This window comes from Sus scrofa, chromosome 7 (genome assembly GCF_054392235.1).
Source record: "Sus scrofa isolate SSC_HxYL_T2T_F1_AM1 chromosome 7, Sscrofa_HxYL_maternal_Yorkshire_Landrace_v2.0, whole genome shotgun sequence".
In the NCBI taxonomy this organism is placed as follows: domain Eukaryota; kingdom Metazoa; phylum Chordata; class Mammalia; order Artiodactyla; family Suidae; genus Sus; species Sus scrofa.
In genome coordinates this window covers 40757526-40779146 of record NC_139389.1, presented here as the reverse complement: position 1 = coordinate 40779146, position 21621 = coordinate 40757526, and the positions used below count along the sequence as shown (strand labels likewise).

General features: G+C 43.0%; 2 protein-coding genes across 4 annotated transcripts in view; one reads left to right on the top strand and one right to left on the bottom strand.

Annotated features, from left to right (window-relative positions):
- STK38 (serine/threonine kinase 38) overlaps positions 1–21621 on the top strand; it is a 103977-nt gene that overhangs the window by 50645 nt on the left and 31711 nt on the right. The window contains exon 10 of one of the 2 annotated variants that reach the window (XM_084967950.1): positions 18886–19166. The exons of the other annotated variant lie outside the window; for it this stretch is intronic. Coding sequence (XP_084824076.1) covers positions 18886–19146 — 261 coding nt within the window. The 3' untranslated portion in view covers positions 19147–19166. Of the gene's footprint in view, positions 1–18885; positions 19167–21621 lie in introns of those variants that run through there. 2 annotated transcript variants of the gene reach the window in all.
- KCTD20 (potassium channel tetramerization domain containing 20) overlaps positions 9006–21621 on the bottom strand; it is a 48926-nt gene continuing 36310 nt past the window's right edge. For both annotated transcript variants that reach the window (XM_005665921.4, XM_001929543.6), the window contains exons 3-8: positions 21315–21588; positions 18226–18328; positions 17759–17879; positions 16310–16507; positions 13961–14071; positions 9006–12605 (exon numbers count right to left, since the gene is read on the bottom strand). In XM_005665921.4, coding sequence (XP_005665978.1) covers positions 12313–12605; positions 13961–14071; positions 16310–16507; positions 17759–17879; positions 18226–18328; positions 21315–21588 — 1100 coding nt within the window. In that variant the 3' untranslated portion in view covers positions 9006–12312. The remainder of the gene's footprint in view (positions 12606–13960; positions 14072–16309; positions 16508–17758; positions 17880–18225; positions 18329–21314; positions 21589–21621) is intronic.

Here is a 21621-nt window from a genome sequence, read left to right as displayed (position 1 = left end):
TCTGGGCCTGGCCTTCCATCCTACCAGTGCCTTCATCATCCCTCACCAAATCCATTGCCACCTTGGTCCTCCCTGCTGCCAAAGGAAGTCTAAATTTCAAGTGTGATGTCCTTCTCTGCATAAAACCCTTAAGGCTCCTCCTTTGTCTGAGGTACAGGAGTACTTCCTTACTATGAACTCATCTCCGCTTCCTCCCAGCCTCTTCCCTGATGACAATAAGGCACTATTTCACCTTTGCTTATGAGTTGACTTGGCCTGGAATACCCCTCCCCTTATTTATGGCTCTAGGACAACTAGTGTTTGTCATTCACAACTTGGTTCATGTGTTATAGAATCCTCTATGTCTCACAGTAAAAACTGGCCACTCCATCCTGTGGGGTTTCTGGAGCAAACTGGACTATTCGGTGTCTATGAAGTTACAAAAGCCCTCTGAAAGGAGGAACTGTGTCCCAGTCAGCATGCCCTGTGACCAAGCAGTGCCTGGCACTGAACATACTCAATAGGCTATGTCTTCAGAGCATATTCTTTTTTATTTTTTAAATTATGCTTGATTTACAATGTTCTGTCAATTCCTGCTGTATAGCAAAGTGACCTGGTTGTAATATATATACATTTTTTCTCACATTATCCATCATATTCCATTACAAGTTCCCTGTGCTATACAGCAGGATCTCATTGCTTACCCACTCTAAATGCAAGTTTGCATCTACTAACCTCAGACTCCCAGTTCATCTCACTCCCTCCCCTTCCCCTTTGGCAATCACAAGTCTGTTCTCCATGTCCATGAGTTTGTTTCTTTTCTGTAGATAGGTTCATTTTGTGCCATATGTTATTTTTTTAATGATTTTTATTTTATCCATTATAGCTTGTTTACAGTGTTCTGTTAATTTTATACTGTACAGCAAGGTGACCCAGTCCCATATACATATATACATTCTTTTTTTTCTCACATTATCATGCTCCATCATGAGTGACTAGATATAGTTCCCAGTGCTATACAGCAGGATCTCATTGCTTATCCATTCCAAAGGCAATAGTTTGCATCTATTAACCCCAAATTCCCAGTCCATCCCACTCCCTCCCTCTCCCCCTTAGCAACCAGAAGTCTGTTCTCCATGTCCATGAGTTTCTTTTCTGTGGAAAGGTTCGTTTGTGCCGTATATTAGATTCCAGATATAAGTGATATCATATGGTATTTGTCTTTCTCTTTCTGACTCACTTCACTTAGTATGGGAGTCTCTGGTTCCATCCCTGTTGCTGCAAATGGCACTATTTTGTTCTTTTTTATGGCCGAGTAGAATTTCACTGTGTAAATGTATGACGTCGTCTTCATCCATTCACCTGTCAGTGGACATTTAGGTTGTTTCCATGTCTTGGCTATTGTGAATAGTGCTGCAGTGAACACAGGGATGCATGTATCTCTTTCAATGAAAGCTTTGTCTGGGTATATGTCCAGGAGTGGGACTGGATCATATGGTAGTTTTATATTTAGTTTTCTGAGGTACCTCTATACTGTTTTCCATAGTGGTTGTACCAATTTACATTCCCACCAACAGTGTAGGAGGGTTCCCTTTTCTCCACACGCTCTCTAGCATTTGTTACTTTGGACTTATTAATTATGGCCATTCTGACTGGTGTGAGGTGGCACTTCATTGTAGTTTTGATTTGCATTTCTCTGATAATTAGTGATGTTGAACATTTTTCCATTTGCCTGTTTGCCATCTGTATGTTTTCTTTGGAGAAATGTCTATTCAGGTCTTCTGCCCATTTTTCGATTGGGTCATTGGTTTTTTTGTTGTTGAGTTGTATGAGTTGTTTGTATATTTTGGCGATCATGCCCTTGTTGTTTGCATCATTTTGAAACTATTTTCTCCCATTCCGCAGGTTGTCTTTTTTTTTTTTTTTTGTATAGTTTCCTTTGCTGTGCAAAAGCTTTTAAGTTTGATTAGTTTCCATTGGTTTATTTTTGCTTTTATTTCTTTTGCTTTGGGAGAAAACATTTGTATAGTTGATGTATAGAGAATGTTTTGCCTAGGTTCCCTTCTAGGGGTTTAACAGTGTCTTGTGTTATGTTTAAGTCTTTAAGCCATTTTGGGTTTATTTTTTATGCATAGTGTGAGGATGTGTTCTAGTTTCATTAATTTACACGCAGGAACTCCTTGATTTTTTTTTTTTTTTTTTTTTTTTTTTTGTCTTTTTAGGGCCATACTTATGACATATGGAGGTTCCCAGCCTAGGGGTTGAATCAGAGCTATAGCCGCTGGTCTACACCATGTCGACAGCAGCACAGGATCTGAGCCATGTCTCTGAACTACACCACAGCTCATGGCAACGCCAGATCCTTAACTCACTGAGCGGGGCCAGGGACCAAACCTGCATCCTCATGGATACTAGTCAGATTCATTTACGCTGAACCATGATGGGAATACCCCATTTTCTATTCTTCCTTCTTTTGTCAGATGTTGACCATTAGGTGTCTGGATTTATTTTTGGGTTCTCTATTCTGTTTTATGGGTCTCTGTCTGTTTTGGTATCATTAACATGCTGTCTTCATTATTGTAGCCTTGTGATATTGTCTGAAGTCTGGGAGAGTTATACCTCCTGCTTGGTTTTATTTCCCTCAGGATTGCTTTGGTAATTCTGGGTCTTTTATGGTTCCATATAAATTTTTGGATTGTTTGTTCTAGTTCTGTGAAAAATGTCATAGGTAATTTGATAGGGATTGCATTAAATCTGTAGACTGCTTTGGGTAGCATGGCCATTTTAATGATATTATTTCTTCCAATTTAGGAGCATGGAATATCTTTCCATTTCTTTGAGCCCTCTTTAATTTCCTTGATTACTGTTTTATAGTTCTCAGCATATAAGTCTTTCATCTCCTTGGTCATGCTTATTCCTACATGTTTAATATTTGCAGGTGAGATTTTAAAAGGTACTATATTTTTATATTCCTTTTCTAATGATGCATTGTTATTATACAGAAATACAACCGATTTCTGAATGTTAATCTTGTATCCTACTTTGCTGATCAGTTCAAGTATTTTTGGTGTGGAGTGTTTGGAGGGTTTTCTCTATATATAGTATCATGTCATCTGCATAGTGACAATTTTACCTCTTCTCTTGCAATTTGGATACCTTTCTTTTGTTTGTCTGATTGCTGTGGCTAGGACTTCCAATACCATGTTGAATAAAAGTGGTGAAAGTGGACATCCTTGTTTTGCTCCAGATTTTAGTGGGAAGGCTTTTAGCTTTTCTCCATTGAGTATTATATTGGCTGTGGGTTTGTCATAAATGGCTTTGATTATGTTAAGGTATGTTCCCTCTATACCCACTTTGCTAAGTGTTTTTATCATGAATGGATGTTGGATTTTGTCAAATGCTTTATTTGCATCCATCGAGATGGTCATGTTTTTTTTTGTTTGTTTGTTTTGTTTTTGTCTTTTCTAGGACCGCCCCTGCGGCGTATGGAGGTTCCTTGGCTAGGGGTTTAATCAGAGCTGTAGCTGCCACCTACACCACAGCTATAGGAACGTGGGATCTGAGCCGAGTCTGCGACCTTCACCACAGCTCATGGCAACACCGGATCCTTAACCCACTGAGCGAGGCCAGGGATCGAACCCACAACCTCATGGTTCCTAGTCAGGTTCGTTAACCACTGTGCCACGATGGGAACGCCAATCATGTGTTTTTTGACTTCTCTTTTGTTAATGTGGTGTATGATGTTGATTGATGTGTGTATATTGAACCATCCTTGTGAACCTGGGATGAATCCCACTTGGTTGTGGTGTATAATCTTTTTTAATATATGTTGTTGGATTCACTTGGCTAGAATTTTGTTGAGAATTTTTGTGTCTATATTCATCAAAGATATAGGCCTATAATTTTCTTTTTTGGTAGTATCTTTGCTTTTGGTATTAGGGTGATGGTGGCTTCATAGAATGTCTTTGGGAGTATTCCATCTTCAACCTTTTGGAGAAGTGTAAGAAGGATGGGTATAAGCTGCTCTTTGTAAGTTTGGGAGAATTCACCTGTGAAGCCATCTCTTGTTTGTAGGGAATGTTTTTATTACATACTCAATTTCATTTCTAGTAATCGGTCATTCAGTTGATCTATTTCTTCTTGATTCAGTTTTGGTGGGCTGAATGTCTCTAGAAAGTTGTCTGTTTCTTCTCAGTTGTCAGATTTGTTGGCATATAATTGTTCATAGTGTTCTTTTTTTTTAATTTCTGCAGTATCCCTTGAGATTGATTTCTCCTTTTTCATTTCTTATTTATATCCCTTTTGATTTCCTCATTGACCCATTGGTTTTTTAGTAGCTTGTTGTTTAGTCTCCATTCAGTTTTTTCTCATTTCTTTTCCTGTGGTTGATTTCTAGTTTGATGCCATTGTGGTCAGAGAAGATACTTGAAATAATTTCTTTATTCTTAACATTTGTTGAGGTTAGTTTTGTGCCCCAGTATGTGGTTAGTCTTTCAGAATGTTCCATGTGCACTTGAAAAGCATGTATATTCTGATTTTTTTTTTTTTTTTTGGATATAATGTCCTAAAAACGTCAGTTAAGTCTAACTTTTCTATTGTGTCATTTAGGATCTCTGTTGCCTTATTGATTTTTTGACTATGGGATCTGTCCTTTGATGTAAGAGGGGGTGTTAAAGTCTCCTACTATTATTGTATTCCCATGATTTTCTCCTTTTATGTCTGTTAGTATTTGTTTTAAGTATCTGTTTGCTCCTATATTGGGGACATATATATTGATGAATGTAATATCCTCTTCTTTAATTGATCCTTTTATCATTAAGTAGTGTCCTTCTTTGTTTTTGCTTATGGCCTTTGTTTTAAAGTCTTTTATTCTGTCTCATATGAATATTGCAACTCTTGCTTTCCTGTCTTTTTCATTTGCATGAAATATCTTTGTCCATCTCCTCCCTTTCAATTTATATGTCCTTTGCCCTAAAGTGAGTCTCTTGTATGCAGCATATTTTAGTCTTTTTTTTTAGAGCCACACTCACAGCACACCTCCAATTAGGGGTCTAATTGGAGCTGTTGCTGCCAACCTACACCAGAGCCACAGCAATGCTGGATCCTCAACCCACTGAGCAAGGCCAGGGATCAAATCCACAACCTCATGGTTCTTAAATCAGGTTCGTTTCTTCTGTGCCACGACAGGAACTCGTATTTTAGGCTTTTTTTTTTTTTTTTTGTCTTTTTGCCTTTTCTAGGGCCGCTCCTGCGGCATATGGAGTTTCCCAGGCTAGGGGTCGAATTGGAGCTGTAGCCGCTGACCTACGCCAGAGCCACAGCAACACGGGATCTGAGCCGCGTTTGCAACCTACACCACAGCTCATGGCAACACCAGATCCTTAACCCACTGAGCAAGGCCAGGGATCCAACCTGCAACCTCATGGTTCCAAGTCGGATTCGTTAACCACTGAGCCACGATGGGAACTCTGGCTTTTGTTTTTTTATCCAGTCTGCCACATTGTGTCTTTCAATTGGAGCATTCAGTCCATTGACATTTAAGGTAATTATTGATAAATATGTATTTATTGCCATTTTAAATCTTGTTTTCCAGTTGATTCTATGTTTCTCCTTTGTTCCTTTCTTTTTTGTTGTTGGATGATTCCCTTTTATTTTATGCTTGTGTCTCTTCTTTTTAGTTTTTGTGAATGCATTATTTGGTTTGGTTTGTAGTTGCTTTGTTTTCAAGTATGTTAATCCCTTCCTATAGCTGCTTGCTTTAGCCTGATAATCATATAGGCTCAAACATGTTCTTAAAAAAAGTCTAGATTTTCTTACTTTCCTTTCCCACATTTTATGATTTTGATGTACTTTTTTAACATCTTCATGTTTATTCTTTTTGCTGTTCCTTGTGTTTATCATCACTTTTACAGTAGGCTTTTTTTTTTTAATTCTTTTAGATGTGTGTATGGCTTATTTAACTGATTACTTTCCAATTGTTATTTCTCCCATCCTATTTCTTTTTTATTTAGAGGAGCCCTTTCAGTTTTTCTTTTAGTATTGCTGTACTCTTTTAGTTTTTGTTTGCTGGAGAAATTCATTTCTCTATTTTAAATGATATTTTTGCTGGGTAGAGTATTCTAGGCTGAAAAACTTTCCCTTTTAGAACTTCGAATACGGAGTTCCCGTCGTGGCGCAGTGGTTAACGAATCCGACTAGGAACCATGAGGTTGCAGGTTCCGTCCTTGCCCTTGCTCAGTGGGTTAACGATCTGGTGTTGCCGTGAGCTGTGGTGTAGGTTGCAGACGCGGCTCGGATCCTGCGTTGCTGTGGCTCTGGCATAGGCCGGTGGCTATGGCTCCAATTCGACCCCTAGCCTGGGAAACCTCCACATGCCGCAAGGGCAGCCCAAGAAATAGCAAAAAGACAAAAAAAAAAAAAAAAAAAAAAAGAACTTCGAATACATCTTGCCACTCTCTTTTGGCCTGTAGTGTTTCTGTAGAGAAATCAGCAGATAGCCTTATGGGGGTTCCGCTATAATTCTTTTTCTCTTGCTAACTTTAGAATCCTCTCTTTAACTTTTGCCATTTTTATTACAATGTCTTGGTGTGGTACTGTTTGGGTTCAACTTGCTTGGGGCCCTCTGTGCTTCCTGTATCTTGATAGCTGTTTCCTGTAGATTTGGAAAGTGTTCAGCCATTTCCTATATATTTTCAATTCCCATTTCTTTTTCTTCTCCTTTTGGAATTCCTATTTTGCATAGATTAGCCCACTCATATAATCCTATAGATCTCTTATATTGCTTTCATGTTTTTTTCATTTGGTTTTCCATCTGCTGTCCTGACTGGGTGATTTCCATTATTCTATCTTCCAAGTCACTAACTCATTCTTCTGCATTATTCATTCTGCTCCTCAGTGCCTTTAACTCACCTTGCATCTGTGCAAATGAATTTTCTAATTTTCCTTGGTTTCTCATATTTTTCTAATTCCTTTCTAAGTTAATCTCCTTTTTGAACTCAGAGTCTGTTATACTGTAGAGGCCTCATTGTTTGCTCCTTCAGGTGAATTCTCCAGTTCTTTTAACTGGGAATGGTTCCTGAGCTTCTTCATTTTGGTTGTATTTTTCTGTAAGTTTAGGGAAACCAACTACTGTAGTCTTGGAGGGCTATTTACGTGTGCCAGTGCCCCTGGGTATTTTGCGAGGGCTTGCTGTTTATTTTTAGGGGGCTGCACGTGCTTCCAGGGAGATGGAGGCAATGGGCAGGGCTAGTAGCCAGGTCCTGGTTGCTGGGCCCTTGACAGTGGCAAGGACCCACAGGAAGGTGGCGCAGGCAGCTTGTAGTTGCGGGGCCCTGTGAAGTAACGGTTACCGTCAGGCACAGGGTAGGTAGCACCTGGAGCATTTGGCAGTGGCACAGCAGGGCGTGTGTTCCCAGGGGAGTGAGAGCAGTATTGTTCAGAGTGCCCTCCTCTGAGGTGACTAGGGCCATAGGTGGTGCCTATTTATGGACCCCTGGTGGTGGCAGGTCACACCCACTTCTGGAGTCTGAGGGAGTTTGCCTCTGCTGTCTGTAGACCATTCAAGAGGGACCTCACCAGCCACAGCCCTGCCAAGTGTCCACACATGTGCAGAGAAAGATAATCCTTTGGCAGTCTGCCCAGCCTCGTCTTGGCCTCCTCAGCAGTGGTGCCTTGTTTCTCCTGCAGGCCCAGGCCTCCTCCCAGGTTCTCTCAGCTGCAGTGCTCTGCTCGCCAACCCCTCAGGCTGTTTCCGCACAGCCAACCCTGGTCCTCTCTCCCGGCGTCTCAGCACCCAGCCTCTGGTGGTATCCTCCGAGGGGGTACTGATGGTCTGTGAGATTCTCCCTCTGTCTTGCCCTCCTCAGTCCAGTGGCTGTGATTTTCTGAGGCTTTGAGATCTGTCTCAGCCCACTGGGTGGCTTCCCAGGGTGTGGGTTCTTTTCTTCTTTCACTGCTCCCTTGCCAGTGCTAGTCCCATCCTGATTTCTTTTGTTCCTGTTCTACCCAGTTATGGGGTTTCTTACCCTTTTTGGAGGTGTAAGGTCTTCTGCCAGCATTCAGTATATTCTGGGCACATCGTTCTGCATGTAGATTTTTTTTTTTTTTTTAATGTGTTTGTGGGAGAAGGTTAATGCCACGTCTTACTCCTCTGCCATTTGAATCTTACAGAGCATTTTTTTCACTTTAGGGCTGCACCTGTGGCATATAGAGGTTCCCAGGCTAGGGGTCAAAGCATGTTCTTGACTTGTGTGCTGAGAGGCAGGCCTCCCAGGGAGGCCCAGGCTTGCTCTTGCACCATGAGTTGTCAGTATCACCAGTGAGCTCCCAGGGCAGGTAAGCTGAGGCACCTGATGAGAAGAGGGGCCAAATCAGAGACTGAAGGATGAGTGCGGTGCCCTAGAGCAGTGCTTCCCGGGGAGCCACCTGGCCCCTGCCCTACCTGCTTACACGCCATTCATTCCTGGCAGGCTTCCTCACTTGCTTTAAACCAAAACTAGAACATAGGAGTTTGTGAATTCTCTTACCTTTCAAACTTACATTTGGCTTTGTGGGGACCTACCTAGATGAATTCGAGGGTTCGGGGGGCTTGAACACAAGTTAACTGGAAACTCAAGAAGGCAGACCATTAGGGCCCTGGATCTTGTGTTATAATAGCAGGGTGGGAAGAGCACACAGGCTCCAGGCAAGCCTCATGGCTGCTGTGGCAAAGAAAAAGACTCTTACAGGCAGGCTGGGGGCTACTTTTTTCAGTCCCTTTTAACATCTTCCAGTTTTATTCCTTTTTTTTTTTTTTCCTTTTTATGGCCACACCTGTGGCATGCGAAGTTCCCGAGCCAGGGGTTGAATCGGGGCTGCAGCTGCCAGCCTATGCTACAGGTACAGCCGCAGCAACGCTGGATCCTTAACCCACTGAGTGAAGCCAGGGATGGAACCTGCATCCTCATGAACACTATGTTATGGTTCTTAACTCGCTGATCCACAACGTGAACTCCCTGATTTTATTTTCTGCTGAAAAACGACAGGGACACAAATAAAAACATTTTATTATAGAAAAGGCATCCCAAATATAGGATTTTGTAAACACTGGTAGGTGAACAAGTGCAACTTTAAAAGTAAATACAAAGTAAAGAGGCAAAACCTACAAGCACTCTGCCTTTAAGAGAGAATGGAAAGCTCTCCTGCAGAGGTGATCCCACCCGGAGCACGAGGGGGGCTCTCTCCACAGAGGTGTTGGGTTTGCTTTCTGAACTGTGCCCAGTTGAACAATTTTAAAATGATGGCAAGAAGTGGCATTGAATAAATCACTAAGACTCCTTGATTCTTAACTTTCTATTGACTGTTACTCGACAAGGCTGTCTGTCACACTTGGACAATTTAAAGCTGTGCTTTGTTTTACTTACAGAAGGACGTGCTGGAACACTGTCCATCTTCCCTGGGCTTAGTCCACAGTATTTTTTCAGAGACCTGTATACATTCAGTATCACACTTTTCTCTTGGAATTTAGCTCAAAATAATATTGGCTATCACATGTCATGCAGTCAATCTAGCTACTTTCCAGCTTCCTTAACTTTTTTTTACTATCATTCTTTTAATACTTTTCCTCCACTTTGAAGAAACCATTAAGTAAGCTCACCGGACACATTCTGACACTGTCCCCCTGCCCTCTCCTAATTCCTTTATGGCAAATCTTTCCTAATCAGCACTATGTGATAAGACGTAGACACACACACTCAGATCCTAAACTTCAAATTCAGGTTTATCTTGACTTAATGATAGATAACTGAGTAAGACAATCTAGATAAAACCATTTTCTTATGAAAATGTTTCTGTATAAACAGCCTGGCTTACTTATTTAGGCACTTAAAAAAAAAAACAAACACCAAACCTGAGTTCCACCTTTTAAAATTAGAAACACCTCTCGCCCAGCAACTGACTCTGAAAGGAGTGACTGCAGCCTAGCTCTTGACCCTGTAAAAACGGCAAGGTCCTGCCACTGCGGAATGTCCTGGCCCTGGGAACAGTTACAGCGATGCTGCGCTCCAGGCTGGGAGGGTTCGTAGGGAGGAAACCTCCTCTCCCGAGAAGGAACATGTAAGCCCGGCTTTTCCCTGTCATCACCACCCAGCCATCCCAGCGCATTTACCTCCAGACTGCCAGCTCACCCAAACCCCAAGGGTTGGAGCTGAAAGCATATTAACCCAATTTGGGGGAGAAAAGACCAGCCTGAGGAAATTAATCATTTACAGAGAACAAAGTGTTAAGTACATATCACTCTTTCATACCCAGCTATTCACCTACACAAAGACTAGTTTTAGAGTGTGAGCTGAGGCCTGTTTACCCTTAAATGTACATAAGCTGTAAAATAAATTATACATACTGACCATAGACTACACAAAAGTTAACTCGAATTTCCCTTATGATGGCATAAAGTCAACTGAAAAGTGGAAAGCAAGCACCATTAAACAATTCTCTGGGCTGGCCAGTGGGTATGAATGTAGTACCAGTAAGGTCAAAGACACATCTGACCTCAAAACTACACTCTGGCTACAACATGACGCTGACTTTAAACTTCAACCCTGACCCTCAGCCTTACAACTGGACGCCGATGACTATCTCTGTAGGTAGGGATGGCTCAGTTTAACCCTTTACCACTTTACCACTAATTTAGCCCTGATCTCCTGGTGGTGCCATGCACAGAGAAGCGTCTCAGGAACCCTCTTCAAGCCTGAAGAGTGGCTTTCAACATCCATCTGACTTTGCCTTTGGAGACTAACTGGGGCAGGCCCTAGACTAGCTTATGGAAAAGGAATTTGAGAAAACCAGTCCTGTTTTTATCTTAAAGCACTTGAAGGAAACTTCATAAATATTCAGGGTAGTGACTAGAAGGCCAACCTCTGCCATAAAATGATAGAAAATCTCAGGATCCCTTTGGCTCTGGACTCAGTTTAGCTCCGCTGTTGATAGTGACAGGGACATCAGGGAAGGGGGTTCGGTACCAGGAGGGGTGGGGAGTGTGATCGGGGCTGCACATACACACTGCACTGCCTACCCAGCTGACAAATCAGTCAGCATCACCTGGCCTAACCTTCCCGCAGCTCATTCTTTTGGGGATGATATCAGCATGGTTTTCTCACCCAGCCCAGCAGATGGGCTCCTCAAAGATTTAAAGAATACAAAATGAAAACTCCTGCACTGGGACAAAGCTTGGAAAAGCGATGTTCCCCCCCAAACTCCTTTTAGTCTTTTTGCTGAGAAACCACACTTATGAGAAATCTGCTCTGGGTCTTGAAAGACTTTTAAGCCACACCCACAGCAATGTGCTGCCCTAGGGTGAGCCAGGAAAATCAATGTGGCCTGATCTAGAGAGATACTTCTTGAGTTAGAATTTCATTCTAAATGAGTGGTTTGTTTAGGCTCAATAACCTTCAGGCCAAGACAGCTTCATAAACATCATTATGAATTATCTTGCCCATCAAGAGAATCTATGCAGTTTGGATTGTTCATTGAAATAATGAAAAATAAAACCTTTAAGTTCTTAAGCATTTCCTTTTGGCCTTTTTTTTTTTTTTTTTTGGTCTTTTTAGGGCCATGCCCACTCCATACGGAGGTTCCCAGGCTAGGGGTTGAATTGGAGCTGCAGCCACAGCAACATAGGAACCAAGCTGAAACTACGACCTACACCACAGCTCACGGCAACACCAGATCCTTAACCCACTGAGAAGAGCCAGGGATTGAACCCGCATCCTCATGGATACTAGTCAGGTTCCTTACCATTGAGCCACAACGGGAACTCCCTTTTGGACATTTTGAATGAGAGCCAAGTTCTTTCCAGACACAACCTCCACACAGAGGCCACCAGGAATGGTATCTTCATTAACCTCTAATGGGCATCCATTAGTGCGTGCTTATACAAAATAGAGATTGTCTCCTTTTAAGTTTGGTCCCTTTGCTGCTAAGTAATTTGCCCTGGTATGAAATAAAAAAAAAGCAGTAACAGTGAAAAGGATGAGGACTGAATATGAGGCAACGGAAGTCTTGACTTCCTTTCCTGCTTTTGCAGTTATGCAAAGACTCAGTGAACAGCACCAGACCCAAAATGTTCAAGTTACCAGGGCTGCTGCAAAGCTGGTAGCTTAATTACCAGTGAGTGCTTTTCCATCCCCTGCCGGAGGCACAGACTAACTGAAAAGAACACACATTAATTATGGAAGGAAAGGACAGGATGGGGGAGAAGCTTGTCTCCTACTCAGTGTGAGACAAACCATGGGAAAGACTGGCTGGGGGCATCCCAGCCAAGAGAAGCCTGGCAACAGGCTGGACGCACAGCTGACTCTAATCCTGAAAGTCGTTAGAAACCATCTGAGAAAGTGGGGCGTTCAGCCGGTCAAGTTCATCTACTTGGGGCGGGTGATGCATTAGTATCTCTTGGTCCTCCAAGACATCTTCTCCAGCAGCTACCAGATTCGTGAGGGATTTGCTCCGAACACACTGGAAATCCACATGGCGACTTTTTCCTTCTTCCTTTTCCCATGACATCTGGATAAAGGGGCGCTGTACATAATTATAGATGACTTCAGACCGGCCGCCAGGTCTCCTCTTAATTTTTTCTTTACAGGTAGGATAACCTGAAACAAGGAAAAAAGGCCATTCTCATGACAGCAGCCACTCGCTCACTGTGGCTTCTGTGAGCACATCGTTTCCTCCCAAGTCCCAAGACCATACATGAAAACGACCCAGGAGGCGGCCAGCCTCTGAGCATGTCCTCCTGGCCCCAAGCACCCACATGCTCCTCCTTCCTGCCCAGGTTAGCAGGTCTTTTCCCTAAAAGGGAAACAATAAAAATTCCACCCTTCTAATGGAAGAGGGAGAGAAGCCTCTTGCCAATTTCAGAGGTCTTTATTTTACTGGCTTCAGTACTACAGAACAGAGCTACTAGCGCATGGCTACTCTCGTCCTCTATATCTGTTGCTCAGAAGGCATCCTCTGTGAGAGGCCGGTAAGAAAATATGAAATGTTTTAAGCCTAGGGGAAAAAAAGCAGGGACACTGCCTAAAATAGCTGAAAGGCTGTGACATGGAAATGGGGGAAATCTTATTCAGAGTAGTTTCACTGGCTAGAACTAGAAAGAAGAGGGAAGAATGGTACTGGAAAGAATGTTCTAGAGTAGCAAAACACAAGAGCAAAGACCCATGGCGGGGAGACAGAACAGTACTCTCCCAGAAATCAGTCTCTGAGACCCTTGCATGGAGACCACAGGTTTGGAACCATGCTCAAGATCATTTAAAGCAGTTCCAGGGAGTTCCCGTTGTGGCTTAGTGGTTAGTGAACCCGACTAGCATCCATGAGGACAGCGGTTTGATCCCCGGCCTCGCTCAGTGGGTTAAGGATCCAGTGTTGCCGTGAGCTGTGGTGTAGGTCGCAGATGCAGCTCGGATCCTGTGTCGCTGTGGCTGTGGTGTAGGCTGGCAGCTACAGCTCCAATTGGACCCCTGGCCTGGGAGCCTCTATCTGCCATGGGTGCGGCCCTAAAAAGACAAAAAAAAAAAAAAAAAGCAGTTCTGTCAATACATTCAGACACTCCTCAGAGGTAGGTAGTGGAACAAACAGATTTTAAGTCTCCAAGTTATGAACTTCCAGATCCCAGAAAATGCCTCCCCAAGGTTGTTGGCACATGAACTTCCCACTGGGTGAGCCCATGAGCCCTGCTGCATTTACCCACCAGGGTCCTTAGCCCTCACTGCTTTTTATCCTGAGGCAGTAAACGAAGTTACTCCTGTTGCAGCTTTAAAGTATTTTCAACAGGAAATAAAATGAAACGTACGGGCAAATAAAAACAAAAATAGGAATCTTCATGTAGTTTCCATATGTGTCTATGGAAACAACATGAAGGCACATGGAAGGCTAAGTACATAAGCGTGGCCATAGATCCAACCTACTCCATGAGCCATGCAAGCTGAATATGAACTGGGATATTCTTTACCTTCAATTCCAATGCGAATGTTTTTCAGGCCCCGTTCCTTTAACACTGTTTTAGCAACATCCCGATTCTCAATATATTTGAAAAACCTGTACAGCTTAGAGCTATAAAGAACTGAAAAAAAAAAAAAAAAATCTGTGGTTAGTCGTGGAATGAAGACATCTGTAAGGGGAAGGAAATGAGCTAAGAGATCAGACACCTGAGCCCTGGTGCCAAATAATCCAGATGAATCACAGATTAAATAATAAATCAAGCATAAGAAAGAAACCATTAAAATTTTTTTATACTCTCAATGAAGGGTTTTCTAGGTATAACATAAAACCTACAAGTCATAAAAGTCACTGTATACTTGACTACATAAAAATACAACATCTTGGGGTCCCCTGGTGGCTCAGCGGATTAAGGATCCAGTATTAGTGCTGTGGCTCTGGGTACTTCTCATGTTGCAGGTACAGCAAAACAAAACAAAAATCTCTGCTTATCCAAAACCACCATTAACAAAGCTAAAAAGACAATCAACTGGGAAAATATTTGCAACTCATATTGCAAATAGCTAATTTTGTTGAGAGAGTGGTCACAAACAGCCTTTCTAAACCAACCACTAAGTAAAGGACAATTCAATTTTGTAATGAGCAAAAGGCATGATTACAGTTAACAGAAAAAGAAAACTGCTCTTAAAAAGATGTTCAGTCTAATTAATGAAATGAGAAATGCAACTTAAAACTCAAATGAGATGCTATTTTTCACCTATTACTGGCAAAGATAAAAGTTCAGGAGTTTTGGTCATGGCTCAGCAGCAATGAACCTGACTAGTATTCATGAGGACTAGGGTTCAATCCCTGGCCTTGCTCAGTGAGTTAAGTATCCATCATTGCTGTTAGCTGTGGTGTAGGTTGCAGACTTGGCTTGGATCTGGCTTTGCTGTGGCTGTGCTATTGGCTAGCAGCTGCAGCTCTGATTTGTTGACTCCTAGCCTGGGAACTTCCATATGCTGTGGGTGCGGCCCTTAAAAAAAAAAAAAAAAAATTCAGTAAAACTTAGTCTTGGTGAGGACATGGGAAATAAAAAACAATGTATGACAGGTTGCGTATAAACTGACTCAACCTTTATGGAAGATAATTTGGCAAATCTTATCGAAATTATAAAAGTGCAAAGCTTTTGACAGAAATTCCATTTCTAGGAATATTATTCTATAATCATACACATGTGTGAAAAGATGTTTAAAAAGATATTCATGAAGCATTATTTATAATTTACAGCTTAAATGATCATTAACAGGGCTGGTTAAATCAATTATAGCACAGTCATGCAAAACAGCCATAAAGACTGGAAGCTTTTAATGTAAGACATGATACAGAACAGTCTGTATGATATGGTATTGTTTGGAAAAAGTGTACATAATTGCTCATGTATGTACACTGAACAAATCTGGAAGGATATAAAAAACTGAGGGGAAAAAAAGAGTGGATGAGGCAGAGGTGAGAATAAGACTTTTTCAATGTCTATCTTTTTCTGTTTTCTGAGATCTGAATTAACACCAACTCAAAAGGATTTAAAAATGAAAGAGCGGAGTTCCCGTCGTGGCGCAGTGGTTAATGAATCTGACTAGGTTGCAGGTTCGGTCCCTGCCCTTGCTCAGTGGGTTAACAATCTGGCGTTGCCGTGAGCTGTGGTGTAGGTTGCAGACTCGGCTCAGATCCTGCGTTGCTGTGGCTCTGGCGTAGGCTGGTGGCTACACGGCTCTGATTAGACCCCTAGCCTGGGAACCTCCATATGCCACGGGAGCGGCCCAAGAAATAGCAAAAAAAAGACAAAAAAAAAAACAGAAATGAAAGAGGAGTTCTCCTCGTGGCTCAGTGGTTAAAGAACCAGACTAGCATCCATGACGTGGGTTCGATTCCTGGCCTCACTCAGTGGCTTAGGGATCCAGTGGTGCCTTGAGCTGTGGTGTAGGTCAAGGACGCAGCTCAGATCCCGCGTTGCTGTGGCTGTCCTGTAGGCCGGCTGCTGTCGCTCCGATTTGACCCTTAGCCTGGGAACTTCCATATACCGCGGGTGCGGCCCTAAAAAAGACAAAAGACAAAAACCCCGAAAAACAGAGAAAAGAATGACACCACCATGAATGTCCTGCTTCAGCAGCGACACAGAGCCGGACACCGGGGGGAGCAGTGAGAAGCATGACGACGTTCACTACACTCCCCAGCATGACAGATCTGCGTCACTCCGATGAACTGAGCGGCCAGGGGAGCACTCATCACTGGCTCAACAGTCACACCAGTTCTGGGATCCGGCTGCTACTTGGGGCAGCACGTTTCTTACTGAAATCATCTACACCACGCAGGGGGCTCCTACTTTGGGAATATTCCTCCCCCATGGGTGGGGGGTGGTCTTCATCCCAGTCCACAGAATCCTCATCCGTCAGCACGACGATGTGGCACTCCCGCTCCCCTTTCTTGGCACAGCCCACCATGATGGGCAGGATCAGCTCTTCGAGGTAGTGGTCAAACTGCTTGTGAGCACCATCGTTAGACAGTTCATGCAGCAAAGCACCTGGGAGACAAAAGGGGGTGAACAGGCCCTCCACTCAAATGCAGGTACTACTGCAGTGAGAAGACCAGGAGCTAACAGCTCCTCTCATCCATGAGTGTTTCCTGCTCCAAGGTGATAATGAAGCCAATTTTGTTCGGTAAGTTTCACGTCTACTACTCTTCAATCTCCTCCTGTTTAACAAACCCTGAGCGTTCCCACCGAGGCGGTTTTGACCTGCAGTGTCAGAACGGAAACATTAAACCTACAAGAGACGGAACCATCATTTGGGGAAGACTCTTTACAGCTCTTCTGAAGACGCTCTGGACTGCGACTGCACAGAGTCAGAGTGCCACACAAGAGGGATCATCTCAAGTTCGGTGACACCAGGGGACTTGCTCTAAAGTGTCTACTAGACCCAGTATGGAAACCACACGCCCAGAGAACTTCAAGGAATATGCCAGGAAATGTATCATGAACCCCAAAAGATAAATTTTAAAATAATTTTAGGAAGTCTGGGTAACAAAACATGGAGTTGTAGCAGTTGTAATCTCAACTTTAATGTTTAGAGCTTTGAACAAGCTAATTTCTCCATCTTCTCATTTGTTAAATGAGATGATCATCCATCTTCCAAGGTTTAATTGTGAAAAGTCTGCAAGTTCACATCTACAAAGTACTTAAACACTAAGTTAATAATAATGGCAAACTGTAGGAAGAACCCAACCAATTTATGGTGTGTGACTGTTATTAGTGAGCCTTCTTATCTGAGGATCCGTATCCTTATTTGTTAGAGGTGAGGCACCAAGGTTCCAAGAGGGGAAGCAATTAGCTTGGTGACTCGCGGGGCCGAGCTACATTTGGAAGCCACTGCGTGTTGTCTTGCTGACTCCACTTCCCTCTGGAGCAAGAGAGGGAATGGAAAGGACCATGTCTCTGCCTCTGCAGGGAATTTTCTAAATTGATTTTATTGAAGTATAGTTGATTAACAATGTGTTAATTTCTACTGAACAGCAAAGTGATTCAGTTACACACACATATATACATTCTTTTTCATATTCTTTTTCATTATGGTCTATCACAGGATATTCAATATAGCTCCCTGTGCTATACAGTAGGACCATGCTGTATACCCATTCAACACAGAACAGTTTGCATCTACAGATGATGTTCAATTCACACTTGAAATGCTTTCTGTTTAGTAATAAAAAACGTCAATTCCAAGCAAACTCAAAGTTCAGCCTCTCAGATGCAGCTGACGGCCTCGCCTGTACTTACTCAGATCCTGACATCGGATAGTGTTGAAGTCAAAGTTAATGCAGAGATAATCGCACGTGTCTCTAAGGTCTGGGATTGAGATTCCATCAGGACAATTGATGATACCAGTTTTGTAGTAGTCCTGTAAATGGATTAGGAAGAGAAATGTAGGCAAAGAACAAATAAAACTTCCCTCTAACCCCCTCTCATTCCTGGTCCTATTAAAATGGTGGGTTACTAGAACCATCACCAAGTTGGTGGCTTATCAGATGGCAAAGTGACACCTGGCCATCCTGATATGTTTAACCACAACCTGATACCTGATCGAGCTCACATAAGCAAGGAGGACTTAATTAAAAGAACAGAAAATAAAGGCAGTCATTAGACATGAAAACTCCCTAAGTTACAACAGTCTGATGGAATTCTCAAGGCTTCCGACCATGCCCGCCCCTGGGGAAGAGGATGTTAAGGAGAGGACCACCACATACCAGCACCGTTCGAAATACAGTTGCACTGATTCCTTCCGCAATCTCATATTCACCCTTCTCATTGGGCCGTGTGAAGTTGTACTCTCTTCCTGGTCCAAACATCCTGAAAGACACCAAGGCAACAAAGTCACCTTCTCCAGTAGGCTTCTTCACAGAAGAGACTTCCCTGGGCTTCACCTCATTCTAAGAAGGCTCCATTCTGCTCTCTCAGTGTAAGTTAAAAACAGGGCCCTGGGGCTCGCTCCCTATAAGACACACTCAGCCTTAGGAAACTTCCTTTGGACAGGAAAAGGCAGCAGCAATTGCTTTCAGTATTCATCAACATGTGCCCATCCGCATGCCAGCCTCGGTATTTCTGAGTCTTGCTTCTCAGGCTCTAAGCTGATGGATGATCTATCGCAACAGGTGCAGATATTAACGCTTTCCTTTTCCTGCTGCATTTTAAAGGCAGAGCTCTGAAAAAAATGCCCTCTTTCAATCCAAGGAGTAACGAATGATGGGAATTCCGGGTCAGGTGGAAAAGGAAGTTAGGTATTAGGGTGATCAGTAGTTTGACTAATTCAAAGAGACAGGGCTGCTCTGGGCATGAATTCAGAGGTCATGAGGGCATGAAAAGAGTCCTGTTTTTATATTCATCTCTTCCCATCCTTCCTCCCTCAGATCCTCTTCGATCCCCTCCAGCAAAACTGGCCCCAAGACCTCTACTCCTATTGCACTTCTGTGCAGAAGTTGTGGGATGAGAAGCCAGCACAAAGGACAGGGCAGGCAGCTGGCATCCAGGCAGCCCAAAGGGGACGCACTGCATTTCCTTCCTTAACCTGTCTGGAAGCCTCGCTGTTCACGTCTTCAAAACTGTTAATCCTCCACCCTGAACTGGCTGCTTTCCAAGTCACTACACCATACACAAGAAATCCATTCTAATAAAGGTAGTCTTTAAAGAATGCTGACATTTTTTTGGAATGTTCTGGTTGAAGTTAGCTGAGACAGCCATGAATCACAGCAGTGAATATGCCATAAATAAAATTCCCCAATCTATCAGTGGGATCTGAGCTCGGTTCTTCATCTAGACTTGCATTTAATCCATTCTCAACGTCTCAACTTGTCCCCCTTGCCATTAGTGATCCTCATTTGTAAGCTCATTGGCTAGGCTTCAAAACACCTTATGTGGCCAGAGGACAGAAAAAAACCTAAGAAACTCTCAGAATTCATGACCTTGGCTGACTTAGTTGATGAACCGCCTAGATAAAGGAATCTGCTTCCCAGAAGATGCTCGCCTTTCTTTTCCCAAGCGCTACTTTCAGAAGCAACCTACTTCAGACAGCCCACACTGAGGAATGCTTTTTAGGGGAAGTCTGGTTGGGGGGGTATGGTGCCCGTGATAACAAACAAGACTGAAGTCAGGACGTCAAGCCTGATAAAATATAGGACCAATTAAGAAAATGTCTTGGTGCTCCCGTCATGGCTAAGCAGCAACAAACCTGACTAGTATCCACAAGGATGCAGGTTCGATCCCTGGCCTCGCTCAGTAGGTTAAGGATCCGGCGTTGCTGTGAGCTGTGGTGTAGGTCACAGACATGGTCGGATCCCATGCTGCTATGGCTGTGGTGTAGTCCGGCAGCTGTACCTCCATTTCGATCCTTAGCCTGGGAACCTCCATATGCTGTGGGTGTGGCACTAAAAAAAAAAAAATGCAAAGAAAATGTCTTAATGTTCTAGCTTAATCTTAATTCAGATGATTGAGAAATACATAGGTATGGCTCTGGTTAAAAATGGTTCATCATGAATTGATATGCATACGTTTAAGTATACATATACCTGAATAACTCAATTCCACTTAGCTTAAAATTCAGCAAGTGAGTGGGGACCATCCTGATTTCTAATTCAGTTCAAATTAGTTCAACATCCTGAGTGAGGTTAGATCTTTCAATAAGATCCACTTCTAGGGGTCCCCGTTGTGGCTCAGTGGTCAACGAATCTGACTAGGAACCATGAGGTTGCAGGTTCGATCCCTGGCCTTGCTCAGTGGGTTAAGGATCCGGCGTTGCCGTGAGCTGTGGTGTAGGCTGCAAACACAGTTCGGATCCTGAGTTGCTGTGGCTGTGGCGAAGGCCGGTGGCTACAGCTCTGATTGGACCCCTAGCCTGGAACCTCCATATGCCACGGGAGCAGCCCAAGAAATGGCAAAAAGACAAAAAAAAAAAAAAAAAAAAAAAAAAAATCCACTTCTAAGTACTAGATGAAAATCTTCAAAAGTCAAATGTTAGTGTGTACACACACTAATCACTCTAGTCTTCTCCCGACCCACTTTGCCATGCTGACATCTGCAGTTGGCCAGAAAGAGGTCTCCTAACTCCCCGCCCAGACTCCAGGAGTGTTTCCCGGACGGTGCTCCTCCCCACAGGCTCTTCTTGTTGCCTCAACTCTAACCCTAAGAAGTTGAAGGCAGGAGACGATGAGAGGCGGGTAAGACTACAATCCGAATGAAGCAGCACAGAGAATGGAACATGAACAGAGACAGCAGTCGTCAAAACAAAATAGCCAGATACAAAGATCCAGTTTCAGAAAACCTGAATAGCGATGGAGGCATTAGAAACTGACACCATAACATCACTGCCAAGCATAATTGGCAATAGACGGAAGGCAAAAGGCTTTTCAGTAGATGGCTTTGATCTTGTGTAATGTGGAACTTCTGTATTTTTTTTATTGAAAGACCAAAACAAAGAAAAAAAAAAAGATACAACTTAGATATCACCTTATCCCAGGATCTTTGGCCTGTGGAACACAGGAAACCTTACTTTGCTGAGGTTACATGAATCATGGATAAAAGAAATTAAGTACTGGCTTCCGTTTTTGAGCAAGTTTATAGAGGAACTGGGAAAGAGATCCAATAGATTACGTTCTACAGCTCCCTACCCCAAAGTCAGCAACACAGCTAAGGCTTTCATCGGTTTTCCCTCTGTCTCAGAAGTATGAAGGTAGAAAAATAAGCAATGCAATGTTTTTATTCTCTCATCAAATGCCAGGCAAACAGCAGGTATTTCTATTCATAGAGAACAGAGTGAATTTGGAAGGAAATTATCATCAATTACCTTCCCAACATGGTATCCGGATGAGCAGTGAAAATTTGTGGATTCACAACAAAACGTGTGCCATCTACAAGCAGTGTCACTTTCTCTGGCGCCTGGGAATGAATGTTACTGCCAAAGCCCACAGTGCTATTTCCAAATCGCTCTGGAGCAATGAAGGGATCGTGGTTCCGTTTATTCCCACTTTGGAAGCAAGAGCCTTTGATGTCTTCAGGAAGCGGCATCATGTGAGGGAACTGAAGATTTGCTGGCTGAGAGGCATAGTCAAGTGAAAGGTCTGAAAGATCATACAAACAAACCAAAATAACTC